The sequence below is a fragment of the Dermacentor variabilis genome, chromosome 1 (assembly GCF_050947875.1).
Source record: "Dermacentor variabilis isolate Ectoservices chromosome 1, ASM5094787v1, whole genome shotgun sequence".
NCBI classification, from domain to species: Eukaryota; Metazoa; Arthropoda; class Arachnida; order Ixodida; family Ixodidae; genus Dermacentor; species Dermacentor variabilis.
This window is the reverse complement of record NC_134568.1, coordinates 1735366-1758335: the sequence shown is the minus strand read 5'-3', so window position 1 is coordinate 1758335 and position 22970 is coordinate 1735366. Positions and strand designations below refer to the sequence as shown.

The 22970-nt window shown below is 45.4% G+C and overlaps 1 protein-coding gene across 1 annotated transcript in view; it reads left to right on the top strand.

The window, feature by feature from the left end:
- The first annotated feature begins 14139 nt into the window (after positions 1–14139).
- Positions 14140–22970, top strand: part of LOC142569564 (uncharacterized) — a 189771-nt gene continuing 180940 nt past the window's right edge. Inside the window, exons 1-2 of the mRNA XM_075678618.1 lie at positions 14140–14220; positions 22833–22853. Coding sequence (XP_075534733.1) covers positions 14212–14220; positions 22833–22853 — 30 coding nt within the window. The 5' untranslated portion in view covers positions 14140–14211. The remainder of the gene's footprint in view (positions 14221–22832; positions 22854–22970) is intronic.

Sequence of the window (22970 nt, the reverse complement as noted above, 5' to 3'; positions counted from 1 at the left end):
TACAAATGAAGCGCTTTGGGAATTCGGCCCAATGGCTTTCTAGACACGCACGCACACACCACAGTATAAAGCTGTTGATCCTGGTCACACATATTTTCAAGAACAGTAATTCCGGTAGGAGATAGGAGACAACCATAGGGCCTTCGAAATATTAAAACCATGAGCACGCCTATTTATTAAATAAATTTTTCAGTTTACAGAGGACCGCATGTGATGCAAGTTCCGACGCAAATAAACGAGGCCGCGATTAGCATCGTTTATCATGTTAATTATGTGAGACGACCATGTATGGTCACCAGATAGACAGATACCGGGACATTTATATGAGTGTAGGGAAGATATTTGGGAACCGTAAATTATGCACCAAGTTGTGGAATACGACGACCGAGGATAGATAGGTATGAATGCAGTTTTCATTGTGTTGAGGGACAACAACCACATATTACACCATTTTTCACATGATGGAGATCATTTTGGGGTTTGGTAGAGTCAAGGTTGTTGCTGACGCTGCGGTAGTTAACACAGTAGTCGACGAATAACCGAATCCCAGAGGAGATATTATTGAGAAGATCATTTATATAAATGAGGAAAAGCAAAGGACCCAGAAGCGCGCCATGGGGCACGCCCGAGACAACCGTTGCATTACGAGACGCAGGGTTTTTAGCACACATAAACTGTTGACGATTAGTAAGGGAGTCGCGCAATCAGTTTAGTACAAGGGTGCTAAAGTTTAAGTGCGAGAGTTTAAGTAGAAGGCGTTGGTGAGCAACTTTGTCAAAAGCTTTATCAAGATCTAGAAAGAGTGCGTCGACGGGCACGTTAACGTCTAGGCTGGAGCTGATCCCGCTAATGAACAGGGCTAGTTGGGTAGAGCATGAGCGATCTTTCAAAAATCCTTGTCGGCAGGGATGAAATAAAATTACAGACGTGTGAATTCACAATGTGTAAATAAATTATGTTGTCCATTATTTTTGAAGGGACGCTTGTAATCGATATGGGGCAATAGCTTTAATTAAAGGCCTGCATCCAGTTGAGCACACTAAGGAAGGTAATAGAGCACTTCCGCTCCTTAGATTTAACTTCCTTAGAATACCTCGGAAAGCCGGCACAGGTTCAGGGGCGTTTTGTGTGCAGTGGTCTAGGTAGAATTCACCTGAATGAAAATATGTTGAATCCTCTTGGCAATACTGGTACAGTTGAGAATATATATTTTACTGATTTATTTAGCAAACCTTACAGGTTCCGGTTGTATCATGCCAGGGTTAGCGCCAGAGTATGAAGTCTATTTCATTTCTAGTCTCGCCATTCCGGCTCCTCCATGTCCACTTTCGGTTAGCAAGCTTGCGGAAGAAGATATTCATTATCCGCCAATTATTCCGTTCTGCAAACTCTATTAATAAGTCGATCCCCTGCTATTCCTATAACCTATGCCATATTTCCCCACTTACTTGTCTCCAGCCTGCTTTTTGTCTACCCTGGCATAGAAGTCGCCCATCAGTATAGTGTATTTTCTTTTGAATTTACCCATCGCCGATTCCACTTCTTCATAGAAGCTTTCGACTTGCTGGCCATCATGACTGGATGTAGGCGATGTAGGACCTTCAATTTGTACCTCTTATTAAGTTTCACAACAAGACTTGCCACCCCCTCGTTAATGCTATAGAATCCCTGTATGTTACCAGCTATATCCTTACTGATCCAGGAATCCGACTCTGCTAAACTCCGGTAGCACAGGACGTGCCCGCTTTTTAGCACTGTATATGCTTCATTAGTCCTCCTAACCTCGCTGAGCCCTGTTATATCCCATTTTATGCCCGCTACTTCCTCCAATAGCACTGCTAGACTCGCCTCACTACACAACGTTCTAGCGTTAAACGTTGCCGCTAGAACAAGATGTGGACGTGCTCAGCAAGGTGCGCTGCAGTGGCCATAGGATGGCAAGAACTCGAATTAGCCTAGACCGGAGGAGGGAACGGAAGGAACTTGTACATAAGAAGCCGATCAATGAGTTAGCGGTAAGAGGGACAATAGAGGAATTCCGGATCAAGTTATAGAACAGGTATTTGGCTTTAACTGAGGAAGAGGACTTTAGTGTTGAAGCGATGAACGACAGTCTTATGAGAATCATGAAGGAGTGTGCAATATAAGTCGGTGGTAACTTCGTTAGACAGGTTACCAGTAAGCTATCGCAGGAGACGAAAGATCTGATCAAGAAACGCCAATGCATGAAAGCCTCTAACCCTGCAGCTAGAATAGAACTGGCAGAATTTTCAAGTTAATCAATAAGCTTAAGATAGCTGACACAAAGAAGTATAATATGGGTAGAATTGAGCATGCACTCAGGAACGCCGAAAGCCTAAAAGGAGTGAAGAAGAAACCAGGAATATGCAAGAATCAGATGTATGCGCTAAGAGACCAAGCCGGTAATATCATTACTAATATCGATAAGATAGTTGAAGTGGCTGAGGAGCCCTATAGAGATTTATACAGTACCTGTGGCACCCCCGACGACAATGGAAGAGGGAATATTCTAAAGAATTTTTACATCCCACAAGTAACGCCGTAAGAAGTAAAGAAAGCCTTAGGAACTATGCAAAGGGGGAAGGCAGCTGGGGAGGTTCAGTTAACAGCAGATTTGTCGAAGGATGGTGGGAACATTGTCCTAGAAAGACTGGCCACCCTGCATAGAGAATGCCTCTTGAACTTGAGCGTACCGGAATCTCGGAAGAACGCCAGCATAATCTTGATCCATAAGAAAGTGGACGCCAAGGACTTGAAAAATTACAGACCGATCAGCTTGTAATCTATCAATGTAATCGCAAATACAATCAGAAACACCTTAGACTTTTGTCAACAAAAGGACCAGGCAGGATTCCGTAAAGGCTACTCAACAATAGACCATATTCACACTATCAATCAAGTGATAGAGAAATGTGCGGAATATAACCAGCCCTTATATATAGCCTTCATTGAATAGGAGAAAGCGCTTGATTCAGTCGAAACCTCAGCAGGCATGCAGGCATTACGTAATCAGGGTGTGGACTAGCCACATGTAAAAATGCCTAAAGATATCTATAGCGACTCCACAGCCACCGTAGTCATCCATAAAGAAATCAACAAAAACCCCCCAAAAAAGGGCGTCAGGCAGGGAGATACGATCTCTCCAATGCTATTCACAGCGTGTTTACAGGAGGTATTCAGAGACCTGGTTTGGGAGGAATTGGGGATAAGAGTTAATGGAGAATACCTTAGGAACTTGCGATTCGCTGATGATATTGCCTTGCTTAGTAACTGAGGGGACCAACGGCCATGCACTGACCTGGACAGGCAAAGCGGAAGAGTGGGTCTAAAAATTAATCTGCAGAAAACTAAAGCAATGTTTAACAGTCTCGGAAGAGAACAGCAGTCTACAATAGTTCGCGAGGCAATGGAAGCGGTAAGGGAATACATCTACTTAGGGCAGGTAGTAATCGCGGATCTGGATCATGCGACTGAAATAATCAGAAGAATAAAAATGGACTGGGGTGCATTTGGAAGGCGTTCTCAGATCATGAACAGCAGGTTGCCATTATCCCTCAAGAGAAAAGTGTATAACAGCTGTGTCTTACCAGTGCTCACTTACGCAGCAGCTGATCTAAAACAAGTTAACCAACAAATTGCAAGCTTAAATACCCGGGTCAGCGCCATTGAAAAAAAAATTAGTAGTGTACCGGAAATAAAAAAAGCACTTTGACGCTGTCAAGAAGTCTGTTCAGGCAATCAAGACAAACACATCTAAACCAAATGAATAACTCGTCGATGTTGTGGACGACGTAACTAACAGAATGAGGCGCAACAACCTTATAATCAAGGGTATAGCCGAAGAGGGCCACGAAGGATATGCCGAATGCGAAGCCATTGTTAAGGCATTTTGTTCCGCTCACTTAAATGTCAACGATGGTGACATTGAACGTGCTCATCGTATTGGTCAGTGCCGTCACGGGTTTCACCGTCCTATTATCATTAAATTCATCAACTTTAAATGTAAGACTAAAGTGCTGGAAAATGCCCCCAAACTGAAAAACCTCGATTCCCCTAATGTGTGGATAGAAGAAGACCTTTCGCTTAAGGTAAAGTTGGCTCGTAGGAAGTCGTGCGACTTTGCTAAGAGCAATTGTGAAGAAATCGAACGTATTTCTATTCGTTTTACGTCTCTACATTTTAAAGATTCTGTTTACTGGTTTGACTCAGTCACTAATAATGTTGTACAGGTTGCTCCAAGGAACCAACCTTCCAGTAATTGACAAAACACAACTGAGAGGCCTAAGGTTACGTTCATACATGCAGTCTCGTTGCTCTTCGCAAATTTGGGCAGCCATTTTCACAAAATTGACGCTCTGCAAACGCTCATACATCCTTGCACCACAGATATAGTAACATGTACGGAAACATATGGCTTTCTAGTTACATCCATAACAGCGAATTTGCTCTTGACAAGTCTTTTTTAATCTTTCGAAAGGACTGGGAAGGCTTCCGAGGAGGCGGAGTTGTCATTGTCATTAAAGATGACTATCAACCGTCTCTAGTGATTGTCGACTCTCCTATTGAAATTGTGCGGGTCTCTGCACGTATTGGACATGCGCAATGTGTCATTGGTGCATGCTATCGTCCACCTGATAGCTGTTTGGAATTTGTTCATTTCTTCAATGATGATTTACTACAGGTCATATTCCAGTTCCAAAATGAATATTGGTATTAGGGGGTGACATTATTTACCCAGGTAGCGAGTGGTTGATCTCGTCCTTAAAGGCAAATAGCAAAAGCTATGCGCATCTTCATTTACCACAAACCTTGGTTTTTCATCATTTAACTCAAGTCGTGTGCGAACCAGCTCGGGGTGAGCACGTACTAGATATTATTTTGCTATGGTGTTGGGCTGCTGAGCACGAGGTCGCGGGATCGGATCCCGGCCACGGCGGCCGCATTTCGATGGGGGCGAAATGCCAAAACACCCATGTGCTTAGATTTAGGTGCACGTTAACGAACCCCAGGTGGTCAAAATTTCCGGAGTCCTCCACTACGGCGTGCCTCATAATCAGAAAGTGGTTTTGGCACGTAAAACCCCATAATTTATTTTTATTATAGATATTATTTTAACAAATCATCCAGATCCTGCAGAGACACATGTGCTAGAACCACTAAGTGATCACACGGTGGTGCAATGTTCCTTTTCATTGAAACCTGCCGAGGAATATACAGCGAAAAAATGCATTCTCAACTACGCAGGCGCCGACACTGGTAGAATGATAGGTATGTTAGCTTCATTTACAGCCAACTTTGCAAACAATTTTCAGAACAGAATGGCAAATGATAACTGAAGCTTGTTCCGCGATAAACTCAAAGTTGAAACTACATGTATACCAAAACTTACCATCAGCTCTAGGCAGAGCGATCCGTGGTTTAACCGCTATGTGAAGAAGTGCATACACAAGAAAGAAAGAGCGTTCAGAAAATGCTGCCCGTACAAATGCTCCAGAAGACTGGCAAATTACAAAGCCATAGCGCACCGTACAGAAACTACAATTCTCGAAGCTAAAGAGAAGTTTTTTAACTGCACCCTTGCCAATATGATAAAAACTGATCAGAATAAGTTTTGGCGAGTAGTTAATCTAAAACCAAATCACATTGCTCTTTTACTAATTTCCGAACGCGGAGCAGTGCTTAACACAAGAGATAGCAAAGAGCGATTTAGCAAGTACTTCTCTGCAGTTTTTACTAACGAACTGTCGCTTGATAACACTCACATATTTGAACAACCATCTATTAAATTCCCTTTTTCATCCATCATAATATCAGAACATGGTGTCTCTCGCGCAATTGCCAGGCTTCTTCATAAAACCAGCCCCGGTCCTGACGGTATAAGTGCTAAACTTCTAAAATTTACCTCGCACTACTCTTGAGTTTTATTATCTCTAATATTTCAGCAGTCACTAGATACAGGGTGCCTACCGGAAGATTGGAAATCAGCATTAGTAATACCGGTACTTAAATCTGGTGACACAGCAGACCCTAATAATTGCAGACATATATCACTGACATATATTTGCTGCAAATTAGTGAAACAGCCTATCTTAACGATAATAACCTGCTCATCAGTAACCAACATGGCTTTCGCCCAAAACGTTCATGTCAGACGCAGCTATATGAACTTGTAACAGATATTCACATTTCTTTGCATAAATTCATTAGTACAGACGCCATTTTTATTGATTTTTCTGAATCTTTCGACCAGGTACTTCATAATCGACTAAAGCGTATGGTTAGAAACCTACAGCTTGACTACAACACCACGCCATGGATAGAGAAGTTCCTAAGGAACAGATTTCAAGTAAGCAGTCTAAACAACTGCTTTTCTGACCACACTCACGTCAGGTCGGGGGTTCCTCAAGGGTCCGTCCTTGGTCCACTTCTATTTTTAATACACATCAATTACATCACAACTAATATTAATTGACAAATAGGGCTCTTCGCAGATGACTGCGTCTTGTGTAATGAAATAAACTGCCCTGCCGACATTCCAGTGCTGCGGGCTGATTTAACCACACTAGCTCACTGGTGTGACATATGGCAGATGGAAATGACCATAGGCAAAGCTAAACACGTGAAATCTGCTTCGATAACTCGACCTATCTCTGACCAGTATACAAAACGCGGTATTACTGCTGACTCAGTATCTTCAGTGAAGTACTTGGATGTCCTGTATCATCATCATCATCATCATCATCATCATCATCATCATCATCATCATCATCAGCCTGGTTACGCCCACTGCAGGGGAAATGCCTGTCCCATGCTTCTCCAACTACCGCGGTCATGTACTAATTGTGGCCATGTTGTCCCTGCAAATTTCTTAATGGCATCCGCCCACCCAACTTTCTGCCGCCCCCTGCTATGCTTCCCTTCCCATGGAATCCAGTCCGTAACCCTTAATGACCATCGGTTATCTCCCCTCCTCATTACATGTCCTGCTCATGCCCATTTCTTTTTTTTTTATTTCAACTAAGAAGTCATTAACCCGCGTTTGTTCCCTCACCCAATCTGCTCTTTTCTTATCCCTTAACGTTACACCCATCATTCTTCTTTCCATAGCTCGTTGCGTCGTCCTCAATTTAAGCAAAACCCTTTTCGTAAGCCTCCAGTTTTTTGCCCCATACGTGAGTACTGGTAAGACGCAGCTGTTATTCTCTTCCTACCCCAGGTATCTGGATACCTCCTGTAAACACGCTATGAATAGCACTGGAGAGATCGTATCTCCCTATCTGACGCCTTTCTTTATTGGGATTTTGTTGCTTTCTTTATGGAGGACTACGGTGGCTGTGGAACCGCTATAGATATCTCTCAGTATTTTTACATATGGCTCGTCTACACCCTCCTTCCGTAATGCCTCCATGACTGCTGAGGTTTCGACTGAATCAAACGCTTTCTCGTAATCAATGAAAGGTATATATAAGGGTTGGTTATATTCCGCACATTTCTCTATCACCTGATTGATAGTGTAAATATCGTCTATTGTTACGTAGCCTTTACGGAATCCTGCCTGGTCCTTTGCTTGACAGAAGTTAAAGGTGTCCCTGACTCTATTTGCGATTACCCTAGTAAATACTTTGTAGGCAACGGACAGTAAGCTGATCGGTCTATAATTTTTCAAGTCTCTGGCGTCCCCTTTCTTATGGATTAGGATTATGTTAGCGTTCTTCCAAGATTCCGGTACGCTCGAGGTCATGAGACATTGTGTATATAGGGTGGCCAGTCTTTCTAGAACAATGTGCCCACCATCCTTCAACACATCTGCTGTTACCTGATCCTCCCCAGCTGCTTTCCCCCTTTGCATAGCTCCCAATGCGTTCTTTACTTTTTCCGTCGTTACTTGTGGGATTTCAAATTCCTCTAGACTATTCTCTCTCACATTATCGTCGTGGGTGCTACTGGTACTGCATAAATCTCTGTAGAACTCCTCAGCCACTTGGACTATCTCATCCATATTAGTAATGATATTGTCGACCTTGCGTCTTAACGCATACATCTGATTCCTGCCTATTCCTAGTTTCTTCTTCACTGCTTTTAGACTTCCTCCATTCCTGAGAGCTTGTTCAATTCTATCCCTATTATAGTTCCTTATGTCAGATGTCTTACGCTTGTTGATTAACTTAGAAAGTTTTGCCAGTTCTATTCTAGCTGCGGGGTTAGAGGCTTTCATGCATTGGCGTTTCTTGATCAGATCTTTCGTCTCCTGCGGTAGCTTGCTGGTAACCTGTCTAACGAAGTTACCACCGACTTATATTGCACACTCCTTAATGATGCCCATAAGATTGTCGTTCATTGCTTCAACACTAAGGCCCTCTTCCTGAGTTAGAACCGAATACCTGTTCTGTAGCTTGATCCAGAATTCCTCTAGCTTCCCTCTTACCGCTAACTCATTGATTGGCTTTTTATGTATAGTTTCCTCCGTTCCCTCCTCAAGTCTAGGCTAATTCGAGTTCTTACCATCCTATGGTCACTGCAGCGTACCTTGCCGAGCACGTCCACGTCTTGTATGATGCCAGGGTTAGCGCAGAGTATGAAGTCTATCTCATTTCTAGTCTCGCCACTCGGGCTCCTCCACGTCCACTTTCGTCTGACCCGCTTGCGGAAGAACGTATTCATTGTCCTCATATTATTCGGTTCTGCATACTCTACTAATAACTATCCCCTGCTATTCCTAGAGCCTATGCCATATTCCCCACTGACTTGTCTCCCGCCTGCTTCTCGCCTACCCTGGCATTGAAGTCGCCAATTAGTATAGTGTATTTTGTTTTGACTTTGCCCATTGCTGATTCCACGTCTTCATAAAAGCTTTCGACTTCCTGGTCATCATGATTGGATGTAGGGGCGTAGACTTGTACGACCTTCAATTTGTATCTATTATTAAGTTTCACAACAAGACCTGCCACCCTCTTGTTAATGCTATAGAATTCCTATATGTTACCAGCTATATCCTTATTAATCAGGAACCCGACACCTAGTTCTCGTCTCTCCGCTAAGCTCTAGTAGCACAGGACGTGCCCGCTTTTTAGCACTGTATATGCTTCTTTTGTCCTCCTAACCTGACTGAGCCCTACTATATATCCCATTTACTACCCTCTAATTCCTCCAATAACACTGCTAGACTCGCCTCACTAGATAAAGTTCTAACGTTAAACGTTGCCAGGTTCAGATTCCAATGGCGGCCTGTCCGGCTTGTCCTGTTTACTTCCCATTTAAGCTGGAAGGCTCACATTGAACACTTCACCACAAAAGCATGCAAAATCTTGGTTGCTTGAAATTGCACTTCACCTTGCGAACACAGATACCGGACTTCGCGCATACAGTTCTCCTATCAGGCCCTCTTTAGAATAAGCGTCTATAATTTGGCAACCCCATCACTTTAATCTCGCAAACCTACTCGAATCAGTTCAAAATAAAGCTGCGCGGTTCATCTTCACTTGATATTCTCGATATCAGAGTCTATCCGCCTTAAAGAAATTACTCAATCTCCCTTCACTCGACATGCGCAGGAAATTATCACGGTTGTCCTTCTTCCATAGCCTTTATCACACCAACATTCCATTCGCTCAAGCCCATACTCTTCCCGCTCCCCACATCTCGACCCGCACAGACCATGTTCATAAAGTAAAACCTATATTTGCCAGGAGTAACGCTTATCAAAATCCGCCTCTCGTTTTATCTGTTGCCGAATGGAATTCACTACCTTCAAACATTGTCTCGCTTACGGAAAAATTATTTCAGGCAGTACTGCTAAGCTTTTTAGAGCGTATCAACCTGTCCGAACCCACAGATGCTTCAATATTTACTTAAACAGTGTTTTCATGCGCTTCACATTTTGTGAAATTCATTCCGTTTCATCTGATATGTATCTGCGTAGGTTGTTTACCTAAATCATGATTCCATTTTGTCCTTAAACTCTCGTTCTGATGGGTACTGGTTATCTACATCGCATTTTGGATTCTTATGCGTTTTTCACGCTACGAACTATTGTATAAACTCCGTTTCTCTTTTTTTCTTTCTTTTTTTATTTTGTTTGTTTCTGATCGACGTTTAGATCATTTTTGTTCCTGTTCCTAATTCCATCATATAGTATTTGCATTGTACACATTCCACTTACGCTTGAACTTTTTCGTCCCCCCCCCCCAATGTAGTGCCCTAACGGGCCCTTAGGGTACTCACATAAAAAAGGGTTCTACTTAAATTGAGGATGACGCAACGAGCTACGGAAGAAAGAATGATAGGTGTAACGTTAACGGCAATAAGAAGAGTGCAGATTGGGTGAGGGAACAAACGCTAGTTATTTAACATCTTAGTTGAAATCTAGAAAGAGAAATGGGCATGGGCAGGGCATGTAATGAGAAGAGAAGATAAGCGATGGTCATTAAGGGTTACGGACTGGACTCCAAGAGAAGGGAAGCGTAGGAGGGGACGGCAGAAAGTTAGGTTGGCGGATGAGATTTAGAAGTTTGCAGGAACATGGCCATAATTAGCACATGACCGGGGTATACTTAAAAGGAAGAGGTCTGCACACTGACCAAAATGGTTTAAAATAGTTATTTACGTTTCATTTTGAACAAGGCTCCTGTGGAGGACCCGGAACGTAAATAACTATTTTAAACCATTTTGGTCGGTGTCCAGACCTCATCCCTTTAAGTGTGCATCATCCCGACCAAACGGGCTTCCGTCATACTGTCGACTGCATGACCGGGGTAGTTGGAGAAGTATGGGAGAGGCATTTGCCTTGCAGTGGGCGTCGCCAGGCTGCTGCACTGATGATAACGGTGACAGGTTCCGGTTGAAGCATTTGGTGACAAATACGTGGAAGTGCAATCATCATCATGATCATCAGCCTATATTTCTGTCCACTGCAGGACGAAGGCCTCTCCCTGTGACCTCCAATCACCCCTCTCTTGCGTTTGCCGATTCCAAGTTTCGCCTGAAATTTTCCTAATTTCATCACCCCACCTCGTTTTCTGCCGTCTACGAGTACAAATACAAAACAATACAATTACAGTACACATAGCATTTCAATGTGTTTCGAAAAAAATGGGGGTGGTCAAAGTTCCTCAAATATAGGAAAGACGCGATAATTAAATTATTTTTCTGGATTAGTGTAACCGCAAAAGAATACATGTTAAAATGTCGTTGGGTGGTAATTAGATAACTAGTTATCAAGATTGGACAAACTAACTTTTTAGCGAAGCAAGACGGACGAAGCATGCTAAAAACACACAGCTGGCTTCTGCAGCGTAACGAATTGCGACCGATTTCACCAAGAAAACCGACACTGCGGCTGAATTCGGAAAACTTTTCCCTCGTAAGTGGTCCTTTCCATTGGCCGGCGGCCTTCGCTAATCATACGTTCAGTATCAGGACGGGCTGAAATATACTTTTGTATGCGAACGAGTCTGGAGTGAGCGCCACTGCGGGAAAGCGCAACTGCCGCGATCTTAGCAGACGCCTGCTAGTGACGCCACTGTTTGCGTCAGCATAAAGTGAGCGACATTGGTTCTTGTTATGAACTCTCGCTTTACGCTCGCTCAGTGGTCAGGCGTCACAGTCACAGCCGTCTCCCAAAGGCGGGACAGTTGCGCTCTTTCGTTGTTTTGTTTTCGGTTTTCTGGACGAAATTGGCCGCAATTCATTACGCTGCAGAAATCAGCAGCGTAAGTTTTACAGCTAATTTTTCTTTGCCTACTACCTCGAGGTCTGGCGGGGCTGCCTAGCATTCGCACAGGGTAGGCTAAGCGGGACTCAAAAGCTGCAACGTTTGCATGTTCGCGCGACGAGTACGTGCGTCACAAATGAGCCCGAACGCGCTTAACACCGGCGGTCGCTTAATAAAAGTACGTCTCCAATGACGGGATTCAAACTAGGGTTTCCCAGCCCAGGACCCGAATGCTTTTCTACCCGTTAGACCATAGCAGCCTGCCTCCCATGCATCGAGCGAATAACAAACTTACCATCCCTACCCTCGTGGAAGCTCTAGCGCATTGAGTCGTTTGGCGTGTGCGTCGTGTCGCCATAGCAACGTATTACTTATAAACACTTTCTTTTCTTAGTTTTACTTATAAAAGTTATGAAAGCATCCGTTTACTTATAAAAGTGAGAGAGCACCAGTTTCCCCATCCTTCCGCAGCGGCGGCTAGTCCATCGACGAGCTATGGCACATTGGACAACAGTCGAGGTCGGTTCAGTTTGCCCAGTGTATCACCTTTGGGATGACAAAAGTTGGCGGCAGCGAGGACGCGCCGTGCGTTGCGTGTTGTGCAAATCCGCGACAAAAAAAAAAAGCGACTCCCACGTTCGCGACAAGTTCGCGCTCAGACGCGGGTCTCGCTGTCATGCATGTGCTAGATTTCGAGCCTCGCAACAACCGCAGCAAAATACGATTCTTCATCTAAAAGAAAAAAAGAAAAGCAACAAAATACAGAAAGAACAGCAAAGTAAAGAAAAAATACAGATACAATAATTGGGTCAGAAAAGGGCCGGGATAATATAATGATTTGTTTCCTCTCCACGCTTCGTCAGTGGTCCGAGTGAAGTCCCATTCAAGGTATCACGTAAAACTCTTGCTTGGGCTAGTTGGTTCATGCTTGAATGTGTAAAGAGCAGGGTGCAAGATCAGGACAGAAGAACAACAGAAGGCGCCGGTCCTGTCGTTTGTGTTCTTCTTCGGTCCTGGTGTATTGCGCCTTGCTCTTTACTAATTCAAGCATGGACCAACTAGGCCAAGGAAGAGTTTTGCTTGAGCATATTTCTTCTACATTGGGCCCTTTCTTTCAACGAAACTTTCGCACAGATCCTGCTATATTGTGCATCAACTTGATCGCCGTCTCAGCTTGCCAGTTTCGAGTGGCTCCGGTCCTGTCCTATGTGTTCTTCTGTCCTGATCTTTACGCCCTGCTCTTTACACATTCAAGTTATCACAGGGTCGGCCAGCTGTGCGCGCTGGATAATATAGAATGAATAGAACCGGTCGATAAGGCCACTTGTATCACATTGACGGAGTACAAGCTTCTCCTACACGTTAAATTTTGATTGTTTGTTTTCAATTTCTTTTTCAGTCTGGGCGCGGTTATGAACGCGTTGGATGGCGGGCTTCAGTTCTTGCATTCCGATCAATAAGCTGACTCTTTCGGCCACAAGAAATTCTAATTTTCACTATTACTTTTCTAGCTACTACCTCGAGTCATTTTAGGATATACCCCCCCCCCCCTGCCCCCTAATAAAAGCAATCGCGAGGAAGTCGCCTAATTGTTGCATCTCTCCCATCTTTTTCGACATTTCGAACGCATTTTCGAAATATCCTGTATATTTATAATTTGAAGATGCATCTGATGCCTTGTCGCATTCGAAAGTAAAATGTGAACTGAGTCATCTCTCAGACAATGAGCGCCTTCTGCTGATGCCCGATTCACTCTCACACAGGAAACTTCCTCTGTATGTTCAAATAGGTGACTCTAAGCATTATGTGCCAGAAGTTCTTGAAATGAAAGTGACATGTCAGAGATTTCACAATTTCTGCTTCCACTACTGCTTCTTCTACGAGGCATTTCCATTCAAGCCAAGCCTATGTCTTTGGCAGGCGGAACTTAGAGAAGTCCAAATATAGAGAAAGTTACTCAGGAATCCGAACTCGGCTACTGTGCTCTTTTGTCTGTATCTCCTTGTTCATTTTGGTTAATAAATTATGTGAATTTCGCGTTCTTTATAACCCCTTTGGCTTTTCGCATTACAGTTTTTTTGCGTAGTTTGCGCATGTCCATGGCTCAAGTACTTTCGTTCTTTATTTTGTTTCAGCACCGTATCACAATCTTTACTTAATTTGCGTCTGTGCGCAGCTCTCTGCGAACTTAACTATACAATTTAATTTCTGTTTTTTCCTCTCAAACACAACTCCTGTCTGTATAGTATCGAGAATCATAGTATCGACATATATGTGCAATACCATAATTATTTTGGTAAACTGAACATATAAAATAAACTTTATAAATCAAAATTGGAAGCTCGTCTTAGCAGATAAAGTGGCTTCAAATTTACAAAAGAATTTCTTTTTTACACATGGCAGGTTCGTTGGAAGTGTCGGCATACGCCGTTGACTCTACTAAAGCAGTTATCGCTTGGCGCGCTTCGGATCGGGTGGACATGTTTCGAGTAAGTAAATCCTTTGCTTCTGTGTCTTTCCAGCAAGCGTGCCATTACTTTTTACATTGCGAAAAAAGTTCCAGTAACTATTGCATCAGCGCTCGGCGTCAGGCAAGTGCATAAGGCCACACTCAACCTTTTATTCCGTTTTTTAACATGATATGATATGGTAAAATGATATAATATTCCGCATTTGGGTCCTGTGAACGAGTGTGCTCAGAATGTTGGTGCTGCGTTATGCCAGACCACTAGCATAACATTGTCTCTTGAACACGCTCCGCCACCATGCTTTATTCACGCGCATAGCCCATCCACCGTGCAGATAATTTGCGTATTCAAAGAATTCACTACAAGAAAACTTTTATATCAACCAGTAGCGAAAATACGTGCGCGCTGGTGAGGCAAGCTTTAATGATAGGTGGGTAGGGTAGCCGAGCAATGGGTTTGGCACGTTGCTACAAGTTTATTCTTTACAAAGATAAATAGCTCGAGAGAAAAGAGCAGAACGCCGATGCATCTATTCGCGCCAGAACTCCGAGAAGAGAAAATGTTATCCATCTCCGTCATGCAGCCAAAAGGATAGGCATGCATGACATCCTATTGCGATAAGAATTATATGCGCACTCCAGGCGCATTTCTGCTGTCGGCGTCACCATCGCCGTCGCTGGGAGGTTAAGTATAAAGTCCAAGGGCGACAAAATCGTCCCTGAGAGCCGTATGCTGTGTGTGCGAGTGAAACTGTACGCGGGTGAGCCGTCGATCGCGGCTCAATATCGCGCTCGGAACGGGGGAAAGCGGGGAAGAAGCGCACAGTCCTCGGTCGTGCACAAGGCTTTCGGGTGAGGGGAGGGAGTGGGGCACGTTCTACTCTGGGCGGCCCGCGCGAGTATTTACAACTGCTAGTAGGTACAGCCGGGTGTGCCATTTGCGGAGACGCCGGATGTGTGCGCGCATGCGCGAGTTAGAGTGGGTGCGAGAGAGGAAATGTAAGGACTTATATATTAATTATGGGGTTTTACGTGCCAAAACCACTTTCTGATTATGAGGCACGCCGCATTTGGGACTCCGGAAATCTGGACCACCTGACTGGGGTTTTTTAACGTGCACCTTAATCTGGGCGCTATAACGTAAAACTATTCCAAACTTCTCTATTCCAATTCTGCTATCAGCCCTCCGCGATTGGTCAAAAACTTTTTTGGACCACCCCCCTTCACCTGTCTGTCTCGCGACGTCACGAACACCGCTATACCTCCCCATCTTATATGATGTGTACAGACTGATTATGCATGATCTGACCGACAAAAGAAAAACATTTATTTCTGATTCGACGCCTTCTCGCCCTTAGCCCCCGGCTATTGGTCAAAAGTTTTCGGGCTGCAGCCAGTTCACCTGCCTCTCACGCGACGTCACAAAACCGCGAAAACTCACCGCGTCAAAGTGACGTGTTCGCAATAAAGATGCATTAATATGCCGAACAAAACTGAATTTTCTTCTCAATAGCCGCAGGCTGCCCCGTTCCGAAAGGAATAAAAAATGGCTGTCACCGATCGTTCAGGCGCTGGCTACTTGCACCTGCAGGAGAGCATGGGTTTATTTGCCTCTAATAAAACTTCTTGCATGGTCGTGTAACGTTTTCGAGCACTTTCGGCACGTTTACAACCTCATTCTGCCGACTCTTCTTTGCTGAGTACCCCTTCTAGCGTCATTGTTAAGCTTCCGTTGCACGTCGCCGCGATTTTCGACCAGCTACGGCAAGCTAAATATGGGAAAGCAGACCAATCGCAGACGCCGGCACCACCCTCTTCATCCGCTTATCGATTTTCAGTGCACTGGCTCTGCCCCATCGAATCCCTCTCCACTTGAGCGTTCTCCTCAAATCTTGTCAGCCAATTAGATACGACAAGTCGCTCAGTGTAGGTAATGTTATTCGTTTTGCAAGCAAACAAAAATGACCTCCTATGAACGAGGAAAGCGTTTGATTGGTCTGTTCAAACAACCCTGCGGGTGACCGCCCGGTGCTTGCGTCGGTGGTTACGCAAATTTGACATCAGGAAATTGGAATAAAAACATATTCGAATAGTATTACGTTATAGGGCCCTCTAAGTACATTGGTGTTATCGCATTTCGCTCCATCGAAACGCGGCCAGCGTGGCCGGGATTCGGTCCTGCGACCTCGTACATAGCAGCCCAACACCATTGCCACTAAGCAACCACGGCGGGTCTGTTGGGATTTTGCTCCTTGAATATATGAATCTGCCTAGGCATAACGGGGAATTCCTTAGCGCGTGTTGTGTGCGTTTGTCCCTAGGCGTGCCGACAGAAGTCGCGGGGCGCCGTATTGCAGAACTTAATGTCGTCAGTTGGCGGCTGGACGTAATAATATTTATTCAAGCGTGTTTTTTTTTTCTAATTGAAGCAACGTGTCATTATTTCGCATTATTGGCAGCGGCTTCAGGAACCCAAATCAGCAACAGGGACAACAAAGCTAGAACTTGGACTGGTCCGTGGGTTAGGGCTCGCCGAGTCCTGCGCGTGCTCCAACCCACGGGCCTCCCTACTTCCAGCTTTTTGCCCCCCGCTACCCCTTAGGTTTTCCGTTTTGTGTCAGCTTGTGCACAGCGAGGGGGCGCTTTCCTGCCCTTTGGTTTGTGTTGGTTCATCTACCATTTTGTGTCAGCTTGCGGAGAGCGAGGGGGCGCCTTCTTGCCCTTTGTTATGTGTTGGCTCATCTACCCTTTTGTGTTAGTTTGTGGAGAGCAAGGGGGCGCCTTCTTTCCCTTTCGTTTGTCTTGCTTCGACTACCCTTTTGTGTCAGCTTGTGGAGAGCGAGGGGCGCTTTCTTGCCCTTTGGTTTGTCTTGCTTCAACTAACTATTTGTTTCAGCTTGTAGAGAGTGAAGGGGCGCCTACTTGCCTTTGGATTATCTTGGTTCAACCACCGTTGTGTGTCAGCTTGTGGTGAGCGAGGGGCGCCTTCTTGCCCTTTGGTTTGTCTTGCTTCAACTAGCTTTTTGTGTCAGCTTGTAAAGATCAAGGGGGCGCCTTCTTGCCCTTTGGTTTGTCTTGGTTAAACTACCCTTGTGTCTCAGCTTGTGGTGAGCAAGGGGGCGCCTTCTTGCCCGTTGGTTTGTCTTGGTTCATCTACCCTTTTTTTGTCAGCTTATGGAGAGCGAGGGGGCGCCTTCTTGCCCTTTGGTTTGTCCTGATTCGACTACCCTTTTGTGTCAGCTTGTGGAGAGCGAGGGGCGCCTTCTTGCCCTTTGTTTTGTCTTGCTTCAACTACCCTTTTGTGTATGCATGTAGAGAGCGAGTGGGCGCCTTCTTGCTCATTGGTTTGTCTAGCTTGCACTACCCTTTTGTGTCAGTTTGTAGAGAGCGAAGGGGCGCCTTCTTGCCCTTTTGGTTGCCTTGGTTCATCTAACTTATTGTGTCAGCTTGTGGAGAGCGAGGGCGCGCCTTCTTGCCCTTTGGTTTGTCTTCGCTCATGTGCCCTTTTGTGTGAGCTTGTGGAGAGCGGGGGGCGCCTTATTGCTCTTTGGTTTGTCTTGCTTCATCTACCCTTTTGTGTCAGCTTGTAGAAATGGAAGGGGCGCCTTCTTGCTCTTTGGATTGTCTTGCTTTTGTCGACCCTTTTGTGCCTGCTTGTAGAGAGCGGGGCGGGGCACCTCCTTGCCCTTTGATTTCTCTTCCTTCGTCTACCTTTTTGTCAGCTTGTGCACAGTGAGGGGGCGCCTTCTTGCGCTTTGGTTTGTTTTGCTTTTGTCTGCCTTTTTGTGTCAGCTCGCAGAGATTGGGGGGGGGCGCCTTCTTGCCCTTTGGTTGTTTTGCTTCATCTACCCTTTTGTGTGAGCTAGTGGAGAGCGAGGGGCGCCTTTTGTCCTTTGGTTTGTTTTGCTTTTGTCTACTTTTGTGTCAGCTTGTGGAGAGCGGGGGGCCCCTCGTTGCGCTTTGGTTTGTCTTGCTGCGTCTACCCGTTTGTGTGAGCTTGTGGAATAGCGGGGGGTGCTTTGTTGTCCATTGGTTTGTTTTGCTTTTGTCGACCTTTGTATGTCAGCTTCTGGAGAGCGAGGCAGCGCCTTCTTGCCCTTTTGTTTTTCTTGGTTCATGTACCCTTTTGTGTCAGCTTGTGGAGAGCGGTTGGCTCCTTCTTGCCCTTTGATTTGTTTTGCTTTTGGCTACCCTTCTCTGTCAGCTTGTGGAGAGGGGGGGCACCTTGCGCTTTGGTTTGATTTGCTTCGTCTACCTTTCTGTGTGAGCTTGCGGAGAGCGTGGCACGCCTTCTTGCCCTTTGGTATGTTTTCCTTTTCCCTAGCCTTTTGTGTCAGCTTGTGGAGAGCGGAGGAGGGCCTTCTTGCGCTTTGGTTTGTCTATCTTCGTCTACGCTTTTGTGTCAGCTCGTGTGAAAAAGGGTGACGTCGTTTCAGAGAAGTTGGCTATTATGTTGACATGCGGGAAGCCCGTTTGAATGCTTCTCAAATTTGACAGGTCAATGATAACATCCTCCTCGGCTCGGGATCGGCAACTGGCGCGAACGTTTCGCGCATGCGCCGATCCATGCTTCAGCGAGACCGTCTTGCGTTGCCTAGGAGCAGGACACCCTATGGATGAACACGATCGTTCGAATGCGCCACCGTTCGCATGACCGTAAAGCCGAACGGCCAGACGTTGGTGTCAATAATGGGGCGAACATATTCGCGGCATGTTTAATATAAGACTCTGTCTTCTTTTGTCCCGTCTTTTAATCGCGCTACCGTACACCCCTTGAAGATGCATTACCAACAAGCCCACATTGCAACCCTCGTGTACTATCCTTGCTTCGTATAGCTGTCCATTAATTTGCTACCGTGATCGATGCTGCGCCTTTTGGTAGAAGCTGCGACGTCTTCGTTAGTGACCGGGCCATACAGCTGCACTGCCCACTTTGTTCATTTCATGGTGCTCACTGCTGCCCTTTTCCTTGCGGTTGTGCGACTGGATGAATTTGCGTTGTCAACACGAAAGTGTTTTATGCTGGGGTCTGCGATCAACTTCCTGCAACGGATGGGACGTCGGCGCGAGCGCGTAAAATATGCCTTTCGTGACAGGGATGGCGCCGCTGTCTAGGAGCGGTGAAGCGAAGTACTGCCTTTTAACACTAACGAGCGCCGACAGTGAGCGTTTCGGTCATCTCAGCGCAGCGAAGACTCTAGCGTGATCTATCCTGGTGTAGGAGGTGTGGGCCTTCTGCGGAGGTGCCGACTCAGTTTCCACACATGGTTTGCCTTTCACGTCGGATTAAGCCTGTGACGCCTCGTCGCCTACGGAGGGCAGCTTCAATGTGCATGAGCAGTGCTTACACGCCGCCTAATGCTTCGCTTTCGATGGCAGCAACTAATAAAAGTGCTGCGCTAAGTGGCGCAGAAAGGCTGCGACGATGACAGGCGATTGTCCCGTTGCTCCGGCGAGAGACCCGCCAGGGTGAAGCAGAAGGCGTTCGCGCGTTCGCGACGCACGGTGCGAACTCTGCCACTCGCATTCTTGTAGGTGAGCGCGTCGCAACTCGACTGGCCGCCCAAGACCCTACGGAGCCGGACGAAAATTCTCGTACCCTCGCCGAAGCCACTCTGCAACAGGGCGCCGCTGGCCAACAGGACGCCGCTCGCCTAGCAAACCTTCAACACGGTCGCCGATCCGCAAATCGTGCGCCTTTCGCTGCAGCGGATCGCGATTTCATGAAGCAAACGAGGACACGTTTCACTGTCGTGTTCTACTGATTCTTATGAAAGAGGGATAATCCATATGTTAATCTTGTCTCTCGTTCTTTGATCTCATGTTATATAATAAACCTATAGGAGCGTGTCAAATCTTCTCCTTGGACAACCTCCCTTCCTATTAATAAAATATTTATCACCAGAGTACGTATATTTTAATTTTATTGCTACTGGTTAATATTACAGTTTTCTTGCGATACATCCGTCGCTGGAATGCTCAAATTCTTGACATGATTGGTAAGCTATGCTGTGTGAAAAAAGTACGATAGCAGGATGTCTTCAAGAGACTCTTACTCTAGGCTAGCGGTCTCTTATTACGAAGCACCAACACTCTGAGCACATTAAACCATAGGACCCTAATTCAAAATATCGCATCTTCTTGTTCACTAATGTGTGTGCGTTTGCTGCGTATTAGCTGCATAGATGGCTGCATATGGTCATGTAGTAGCGACGGTGAAAAACACAGCAGCGAAACTGAATAGCTTAACGTTTACAGGTAATCTGTATGCCTTACCGTCCAAGGAAATTTTCGTGTCGCTGTGGTAAGCAAAAAACTCCCCATACCTGGGCCGATCCCGGAGATAGTGCAATGCCGGGCCGACCCGCGGCGGTGGTGATGCAGGCGTTAAGCACTCCCCGTACGTGGGCCGATCCCGAAGATAGTGCGATACCGGGCCGACCCTCGGTGGTGGTGCAGTTCGCCATTAAGGGGCCCACATACACAGTTTCGCTGGTCATCCTTCTTCACAGTGTAGAAGGGTACTGAGATTTTTTATTAGGCGAACCTGTTCCCACAAAAAGAAGTTACACTCAAAGCACAATAGCGGCGAATACAGTCGGCGATCGGCGAAATCAGATCTGCCGGTCAAGCGCATCAACTTTTGTACATTAGTCATCGAAGTTTCCAGAGTAATCGCTGGTCCCCGCGTGTCTTCCGAAAAGTACTAAACAATTCGCGTCGCGTCTGCGATCAGATTACACGAACTTCGGTGACAACATGCAACGCGTAGAAACATCGATAACATTCCAGTAAGTTCCAATCATGCAGGCGCGTCTTGCACTGAGCGATAACATTAAGTTGTTAATAATAATATTTGGGGTTTTACGTGCCAAAACCTGTTTCTGATTATGAGGCACGCCGTAGTGGAGGACTCCGGAAATTTTGACCACCTGGGGTTCTTTAACGTGCACCTAAATCTAAGCACACGGGTGTTTTCGCATTTCGCCCCCATCGAAATGCGGCCGCCGTGGCCGGGATTCGATCCCGCGACCTCGTGCTCAGCAGCCCAACACCATAGCCGCTGAGCAACCACGGCGGGTAACATTAAGTTGTTAGCGGGTGCAATGGAGTCCCCGAGAAAAAGATAAGTGCGCGTGTCAATATTATGCGCCTTAGAATTGTACCTATGGTTATAGGTACAACAAGCCATAGCTCCAATAGGAGCTATGGCTTGTTATTGAATTGTTGCAATATTTTGCTAATTAAGCTGAAAGCTTAGTAGTCAACTGTATTCGACGCAAGTAAAATGAATATAGATTTTGTAAGAATTATATATTGATGTCGCTCTGCATGATTAGCGATGCAAATAATGTTGTGTTCACCTTCACGAAATTATTTCGTGGTCATCACACTTTGCCTCTATATGAGTCAAATCTTCGAAATTATTCGTGTTTATAACCCCGAACTTGCATAAAGCACCTAATTGTGCCCTCAAATTAAATTACTTAACCTTTATTCACCCCCAGCCTGCATTCGGTACTTCATTTTGGTCTACATGTCGAATTATTTCGCCGACGGTTTGTTCAGGAATACGGCTGCGCCATTTCTTTGGCATTGCATAACTGCAACAAAGGTGTAACACGAATTAGACTGAATCGATCGCAGCAGCAATCGCGCAAATGTATTATCCGCTTCACTCCCGCACTGGGCAGCCTCTGTAAAAAGCAGCGATATCTCCAGTTTCGGACAGAATAATAATTCGCGCGCCATATCTAAATGCACGGGGTTATAATGAAGCAGTCCTGCAAGAACACCCAGCATGAGTCCTTAGCATTTCTTTGACGTTGCGATTGTTTTTGCTTTTACTTTGAATGCGCGCGCTTTTATCGTTTTATAGCAGAAAGATATGCCTATCTACAGGCTGTTTCAGCGAGCACTTGCAAAAATCTTTTAACAGTTGCCTGTGGCAGACATCACAATTCCAGTTCATCAGCTGTTCTACTGGAAGCGGCGGACAATACTTGCACATGAAATTGAGATACATAAACGACTAATTAATAAAAACCACTAATTAAGTTTCTAACTAACTACATTATGGCTCATATTGCAATTTACAAATTCTAGGCGTGGTGTTCGCAAGGCGGATCCACTTGGAGCGAATATTCAGGTGAAACCAGTTTCGAGATATAAATTCCCGAACTTTGCGGAGAAATGCGTTGGCGTTCCAGTTAATTTGTTAACAGAACGTCGTTTCATGTACTGACGCACACAAGTAACTGGAACGCCAATGCGTTTCTCCGCAAAGTTCGCGAATTTATATTTCGAAGCTGGTGCCGTCCTGAGAATTCGTTCTAACTGGATCCGCCTTGCGAAGTCCACTGCTACAATTTGTAAATTGCAATATGGGTCATACGATAATTAGCCAAATGTTAATAAATGAAGTGTTGCTAATTAGTTGATTTTGCATTTCAATTATTGGTGCAAGTAATGTCCGCCGCTTCGAGTAGACCGGCTCATAAACTAGAATTGAGCTACCTGCCACAGGCAACTTTAAAATATTTTGAAAGTGTTCGCTGAAACACCCTGTCTATAACCTCCCCATACAATTTTCATTGGGCAGATCTAACACTTGTTCATTTCTCTATTTTTCAGATGACACTTTACGTGGATTCGGTAAGTGCTTTCTTTTTGCGCTTCTGTGCTACGTAGCGCAACATGTCCACGTTATTAATAGCGCTTATGCAAGCGCCAAAACTGCAGTAGGAGACAAGTATGATTCAGGCTGCCATG